An 8,083-nucleotide genomic window follows, 5' to 3' on the forward strand; every position below is an offset into this window, starting at 1 on the left:
TTTTTTGGCGCTCCAAAAATATTTTCGTCGCTTTATAATATTAATATTGAACAACTGTACTCACATGAACCTGATTTAAATATGTTTTTAGTACATTAATGGATCTTGAGAGAGGAAATGTCATTGCTCCCTATGGAGGCCTCACTGAGTCATCGGATTTCAACAAAAATACCTTAAATTTGTGTTCCGAAGATTAATGAAGGTCTTACTGGATGTGGAACAGCATGAGGGTGAGTAACAAATGACAGAATTTTAATTTTTTTGGGTGAACTAACCCTTTAAGTCCTGCTGTCCTCTACAGTGGACATGTATAAAATTGATGTCCTGTTTCGTAACAAAGTCATATTTTGATTAGAATCCCCATAATATTTCCCTGAGATGTTGATTTATAACAAACAATTTGAAAAATAATCCGATTTAAATGATAATTACAAAATATCATCATATTTCCATAAGAGTGCTAATTTCGATCATTAAATTAATGTCAGTCATATTTAAAGACTAAGGAGAAGTTGTTGTCATGGTGAATGAATGTGAATGCCCTGAATGTGCTTTTCCAGGACTCCTGAGTTAAAACTGTAACATGTATGATGCCAGAGAAAATCACTAAAATCCACTACAGAGGACAAAAGTCTATTCCTGGGTCCCAGGAGGATAAAGAAATTAACCTCTGGTATTGTTCATTTGGGGGTCACACTTGTGTTGTTCGCGGTCAAGTGACCGAACACCTGAAATGTAACTTTCATTTTCAGTAAAATGAATGTAATATATTTTTGTTCAATAATTTTTTTTTTATTTTGTATTTTGAGAGAATTTCATGTTACGAATTAATATTTATGCAATAATTATAATTTTTTTCCCATTGAAAATAATACAAAAAAATATTCTTTTATTGATTTATTTTTTATTACTTCACAATTAAAGCAGTATTTCATGTAGGGCTGGTCCGAATACCATTTTTTGAGCTTCGAAGCTTCGGTCACACGGGCAGGGCTTATGTGCTCCGAGAACGAACACTGCGCTAGTGATACAAAACACTGTCTGTTAAGAGCAATACTTTTAATAAGGTAACCTAACATTTTTCTTACAAACAAATCACTCCCAAATCAGAAATTAACAGCACAGTAATTACTGACACAGTAAAGGGTTAGGCTATTTAAATAAAAGAAGAATGGAAAATAAATGAACGAACTGTAATAAATAAAGAACACGCCATCCCAGTAAAATCTCACGTTTGAGTTTTAACAAGCTCCTATATTGTTTCGCAGTAGATTCATTTAGATTGATAATAACGGGTAAAAAGGCTAATACGTTTTTGTTTCTAATATTTTATTTTCCACAATGTCAAAGCAACGCAGCTTAACCCAAAATACAAGCTCAGGCATGCGCTTCTGTCCATACGAGCTCATGTAGTTGTTACAGCCAGACTTGTGTGTGTGTTTAATAGTGTGTTGTGTGTAATTCTTTAAAGTATGTGACTAATTCAGTAATCTGTATGAGCTCTATAGAGGCATGCACTGAAAAGGTGCTCCACACATCACATCTACTGGTGTTTTTCATAGAAATTCATTAAAATGCTAAGGGTTGGGGCATTGTATTAAAAGGTTCTTCAACTGTCTGGATTATTTTCAGTACATTCCAGACAAAACCCTGATTATGGTAGCTCAAATTATACTGAGCGAATGATAATGTGAGCTATTTACCTGTAACAGTGATATTGCCTGTGGAAAACACCTGCACTGTACTCCTGAGGTTTTTGATTCTGTATGACGCAGCAGGGTGGATCTCGGGTTCATAGCTAAAAATACACACAGACACAAACATAGTGATGAGACCCCTGCAATCCAGCTGCAGGAGAACATGTTCCTTAGCATGAGATTGCTCAATGCAGCATACACCATTTCACCACTAGAGAGCACCGTTCCCCCTTTTAGGTTCTTAAGGGTTCCTTTGGAGCTGGTGTTAACATCCATCTCTCGCGATCTGATCACAAGTGGTCAGAGGAGGCACATTAATGTTCACAGCTGGTATTAACATGCATCTCAAATGTGCCTCCTGTGACCACTTGTGACTGAACTTTATAGAGAGGAAAGTCTCCAATTTCATCACTACATTCGTCTCTTACTCTGTTCAGTATACTGTATTTTGCACTGACCACTTGTCAGTTCGGCCCAAAACGGATGTTAAAGTCACCTTTATTTATACAGCACTTTATACAATACAGACTGTTTCAAAGCAGCTTTACACTGATAAAAAGACAATGATTCAATGATGCAAACAGAGTTCATTTCAACTGTACAGCAGCTCTAAAAGAAAATAGTGTCATTGTTCATCAGCACAAAGCCAGTCTGTTGTCTCTTAACTGCTTTCAATAATACTGACCATCCACAACACAAGTGCACCTACTATTAAAAAACATGGGTATTATGATAAATTGTATGTGTAGTTGGAGAACACCCTTGGAGGTCTTACCTGGCAATGGGCCGATTATTCTTAGTGAACTCAATGAGACGGATTTGAAAAGGCATGGAGCACACAGCCAGCACATTGACAACCTTAAAGTCTGAGAATCTCACCTGCAGATGAGACAATACCATTTATTCAACATTCAGAAGACCTACAAAGCAGTTTTAATCATCAAGTAGCTATTAATCCATTTAGACACCTTGAATCCAATCTTCTGCAGACAGCGGGCCAACCGTCGAGCACCCAGTTTGGCTTCCTCCTCACTAAACAAAAATAAGCATGCAAGAAATTTACCAATTAACCAAACAGATTGTATCTTAGCAGCAAAAACAACTCTTCAAGTAATTCTGAGAATTGAAAAGGAGATTTTAGTGAGACCTTGTTGCTCCAGTGCAAATAATTTTCCCTGATGACCATATAGAGGCAGTAATACGTGGTTTTCGCAGCTTCATCAGGACCTTCTGGAAAAACATCCATAAAACATAAGCAACAACACGAGTTAATGATTGGCCATATGCTGATTAATACTGCTGATACTGACGATCTGAGGCAAAGGGTGAAAACAATGCTGATGACACTTTCCATGAATTGTGTACATGCTAGTGTCCTATTATAACTTTAGAGGAACAAAATACATGTTTTTGTAGTTATGCAAACCTACTAGTCTAGACATGTTAAAACTATTATGTAACAGAACAGACATAGCAAGAAAAATTGCAAGACTTCAAAGAAAAAACTAGTCAACTAAATGTTAGTCGACTAGAAGAGGCTTAGTCAACCAAGATTTTATTAGTCGGTTAGTCGCAGAAAAAAAAAAAAGTTAAGGCAAACAGTCCGTGAGGGACAGATCATTAACAGCGGGTCCTTGTGGTAATTACAGTATGTCGGGCAGGAAATCCAAACGTTCGCCTATCATCCATCAACCTCAAATATGGCTTATCAATCGAAACATGTAAGTAGTAGCAACTTTACATGGCTGCCCGCTTTAAAGTTAACCTAGATAAATATGGGCTATTATATATCCAAGTGTTCATACGGAGTGTGGAAGGCAGCTAAAGTATAGCGTGCTTTACATGGAGGCGCCGGCGTGATCACTTGCATTTTTCAGACTTAAAATACTCTGTCAATTTTGTCATATAGATAAGAGTAATACATCATTCTGAACTGTAAAGAGTCTACTTTTATTTGTGTACACTCACAAAAACAACAATACATTGTGCTTTTGCAAAATAAAGAAAACAAAAAGGATGTGCTCTGCCGTCTCGGTCTTCCTGAACAGCAGCGCATCACATAAATAAACTGAAACTCAGCGTATAGACTTCTTGCCTTACAGACATTAGAAATATATCTATAGAAAGCGTGAAACGTCTACTTTTAAATGAACCAATTCAAATCAAAAACAAATACTCTCTGCTTATGTAATCCATATGAAAGGTGCATTTCTCTCTATAGGTGTGTTACTGCGGAGATGACGAGTCGGCATCGTCAATCTTTGCAGCCGACACTGACTCAAAAAACACTGGTTTATTAATAAACAATTAAAATGTTATTTATTTTCATAATAAATTTATATAAACTTGCTATTTTTTTAGACACATTCATAATCATTACTTTTGCATATATTCCGCTCTCCTGTATATTTAAGTAATTAAATTAATATAAATATGCGATTAGTTGACTAATGGCTTAATTGAACAACTACTAGTCGACTAGAAAAAAAAAATCGTTAGTCGGGGGCAGCCCTATAAAAAACAAACAATTTGGACTCTTTTTACACATGGCAGGAAAGAAATCATCTCATTCTCTTATTTAATTTTTACACAAATTGTAACTTTAACCGCCTTATTCATCAACTCTATTACCTGTTGTAGGAAAAATTATCAAACCAACATTTTGTCTTTTTTTTATCGGAACATACACATTTCATTTGACAAACACACAAGTCATGCATTTAGACACGTCACAATTGTTGGTAAGAAGGTAACTGACTATTTGGTAAAGTCGAGAAGTTTCAAACTAATGTATATAATCTAAAACATCTAACTGTCTAGACTTACTCCCACTTCAGGCTTGTAGATGACATTAGTCCCCTCAAGGCCGATGGTACGCAGGTTTAGATGGCACCTGGTTCTGAAGACAGATACGACATTGGAAACGATGATATCAAGCGCCACATCGTTACTGGGTTCCATGGAGCCGCTGTAGATGTTTTAAGCTTGACAACCCCTTTACAGATGCATGTCACGTTACAAAAAAACAACCTGAAAAACACATAAACATGTTTTTTTTTTAAGTACTGGGTGGTTTTACATTACATATATTAATTTTGCTGAATCTAACTTATGAGGTTACATGTCTTAGATGGTTATAACCAAAGGTTTCTAGGTTTAAATCCCACAATAGGTGGTGATTCATTAACTAAGACCACTGTCCCCAAAACAAAGGCACTGAACCACAGCTTTTCCATGGGGAATGATCCCTGAAATAAATACACTGTAAGTCACTTTGGATAAGAAGATCTGGGGGGGCATACCTACTTGAACAATGCCAAACCAGCCATTAGTTTATCTTCCACTCTCTTTTTAACGTAAAATTAAGGTGCCCACAAAGCACTGGTACGGAGTTTGAACAGATCAAATAACAAAGCAGTACGCTTGCAGGACGTTAGTATATTCCTGCAGCAACTCCTATCAAATTCAGCTACATTTCATGGTCATATTTTTCCTCAGCACCATTTATTCATTCAATAAACATTTATATAAAGCAACACATGCAATTCATTAGCAGGACACAATAACATTAAACGTGCATGCTAGCTGTTTCAGTTCAAAGAGTAAATAACAGATAAAACGTTATAGATCGATATCCACTCAAAAGCGATCATAAATTAGGTTTAACAACATAGAGAGTTAATTACTAAATGAATAGCAAACACATTAGGCTAATAAAACTTTCACTTACTTGAGTGATATGGGGCGGCAAATGGTGGGACCGAGAGAATTTTCTGCTATAATGTGGTTAAACGTTTTTAAAACGATTATTTGAATGTTTAAAACACTATATGAATAAAATGAACGGTCGGGAAAGCACAAAAAGTAAACAAAAGCGTCAACACACAAACAACAGTCAACCGGCGATTGTTGTCAAGGATGCCTTAGTTCCTGCGCGAGATGAGAAACTGTGGATTCATACACACTACAGCGCCTCCAAGCGGATGGGAGGAGAACAGCGAGATCATTTTAATAATATAGCAAAGCGTGTATAAAAATTTTTTCTTCATTACTCACAGACTATTTCTAAACATTAATTTGTGCCAGTAGTAGAGTTTAAATATTTTAAAACTTGATCATGATATTGAATTTAATAAATTAAGTCAAAGTGTTAAAATACCCCACTCTTAAAGGGATGGTTCACCCAAAAATGAAAATTCTGCCATCGTTTATTCACCCTCAAGTTGTTCCAAACCTGTATGAGTTTCTTTCTTCTGCTGAACACAAACAAAGATATTTTGAAGAATGTCGGTAACTAATCAGTTGATAGACCCCATTGACTTCCTTAGTATTTTTTCCCATACTATGGAAGTCAATGGGGTCCATCAACTGTTTGGTTACTCACATTCTTCAAAATATCTTCTTTGTTTAGCAGAAGAAAGAAACTCATACAGGTTTGGAACAACTTGAGAGTGAGTAAATGACAGAATGCTCATTTTTGGGTGAACTATACATTTAATCATAGGACAAAACAAAGAGATTTTTAATAACATTTTTAAATAAGCTTTTATGTTTTGTCAGCATATTTTGACTAAATATGCATTTTTCTTTTCTATCAGGCAATATCAAAGTCAGCCTTCACTCTAAAGGTCCTCTTTCCACCTGCTATGAGTTCAACATGACCACCACAAAGAAACAGGTGAGTTTTATAGTTTTTTAAGTTTCTGAGTTTATTTTCTTTGTCACAAACTTTGTCACACTCTAAAATAACTCTAAAAAATGGCTGCTGCATTTAATATATGGATGACATATAAAATATGATTTGACATTTTTTTTTAAATCTGATGTTGTTGAACCATACTGAGTGATAGACATAGAGAAGCAAATGAAAGAAGCAAAAGTTTGCACCCCAACGTATGTGAATTCCTCTCAACATGTTGAACCAATTAATCCAAAATAATTACTTGACACATAAACACTTTCCCTCTCTTACTGTCTTCTCTATACTTAGTGACAATTGTACATTGGACATCTGTCTGTAAGCCAGAAAGAATAGTCCAGAATTGCATTGTGTCTGTCCGACACCCTTTTTTCTGAGATATTATTCACAGCTTTCCACGGCTGTGTTTATTTTGTCCTGTCTCAGGTCCAGGTTTAAGGGGGTCAGCAGCTTTTGTCCAAAGTGGACACATCTGGACAGAATGCATTGTTAGCGTTTTTTTGCGGTTTCTGGAAAGGTGACCGGAGAATTGAAGTAGCCACTCTGGCATGACTAAGAGAAAAGGATATAACTGAGGGTTTTCAGCTGTCTAAATGGATCGTCAGTGCTTTTAATGAATGAACTCATGACACCTAGATTACACGCTGAACCAACCTCAGATAAATAGTCCTAATTTATATATATATATTTACTTTCATCTGTTGCAATTTTTTCGTTCCAACGTGTTTACCGAGCCATTCTGATTTTACTAATTCGGGCTCGCTTGAACTCCAAGACCCTTGACTCTAAGTCCAAACTGGATTTTTCCCAAGCAAAACAGCACAATAGCTTCAGAGTGATTCAGTGCTGTTGTTTGGTTCCTCCTTGGTTACCAGATAGGCTTTGTGAAATCTCAAGGGCCTCTCTGGCAGAAATATACTGAAGTAAATAAAATAAATTGTGTGTGGAAAGCCCTGTAGAGATGTCCAGAGCTGTTTACTATAAAGCCTGAGATTTAAAGCAGGTTACAGCAGTGTCAGACCACAAGCGATGTCTGCCGCGCCCCCTGCCGCACTGCAACTTCAGAGACTTAAGTGTGTTTATAGACTATAAAATAGACCTTAGCATCATTGAAATTCTCTTCCTGAGAGAAATAATGCACTGTTCATTAAGATAGAAGATACATAAACAGACAGAACAGGCAGAGTAAACACATTCTCCATCACTCCCTTGCTCCTCCGTGAGCCCTGCCCGGCCCCGACCACCAAGATCCTCTCGGATCTTCTGTTCTCCTATCCGCTCATCTTTTGGATGGGAATAAAAAATAACCACGGCTTTTACTCCAGTCAATTCCAGAGCCATCATTCTTGTTTACTGCTCTGGAGGTCAGAAAAAGGAAGTGCTATCACTGTTATCTCCTCTGCCAAACAGCATAAACAAGGCTTAATACCAGCATGATGCGCCATTTGCATATTGTGCTAGTAAAGAGGACGTTCAAGATCGCTCAGAATGTGGGTCAGAGGTCAAGAAAGGGTCGGTTTGGTTGGAAAGTGTTTGGGGTTAGTTGAGGGGCATTGGACGGCGTATGCTTGCAGGAGGATGTGAGTTCTGGAACCCTTTAGAACCCTTGTAAAAGTAAAATCAAATGCATCTGGGCGACTCTTTGTCTAGTTTGAAGACAGAGACGCTGAAACGTCATGTCATATTA

The 8,083-nt window shown here is 36.9% G+C and overlaps 1 protein-coding gene across 1 annotated transcript in view; it reads right to left on the reverse strand.

The window, feature by feature from the left end:
* Positions 1 to 5,664, reverse strand: part of tbpl1 (TBP-like 1) — a 7,359-nt gene extending 1,695 nt beyond the window's left edge. Inside the window, exons 1-6 of the mRNA XM_048178721.1 lie at positions 5,428 to 5,664; positions 4,524 to 4,727; positions 2,845 to 2,927; positions 2,666 to 2,729; positions 2,473 to 2,576; positions 1,704 to 1,798 (exon numbers count right to left, since the gene is read on the reverse strand). Of these exons, the coding sequence (XP_048034678.1) occupies positions 1,704 to 1,798; positions 2,473 to 2,576; positions 2,666 to 2,729; positions 2,845 to 2,927; positions 4,524 to 4,658 (481 nt within the window). The 5' untranslated portion in view covers positions 4,659 to 4,727; positions 5,428 to 5,664. The remainder of the gene's footprint in view (positions 1 to 1,703; positions 1,799 to 2,472; positions 2,577 to 2,665; positions 2,730 to 2,844; positions 2,928 to 4,523; positions 4,728 to 5,427) is intronic.
* Between the last annotated feature and the right edge of the window lie 2,419 nt (positions 5,665 to 8,083).

Source organism: Megalobrama amblycephala, linkage group LG24 (genome assembly GCF_018812025.1).
Source record: "Megalobrama amblycephala isolate DHTTF-2021 linkage group LG24, ASM1881202v1, whole genome shotgun sequence".
In the NCBI taxonomy this organism is placed as follows: domain Eukaryota; kingdom Metazoa; phylum Chordata; class Actinopteri; order Cypriniformes; family Xenocyprididae; genus Megalobrama; species Megalobrama amblycephala.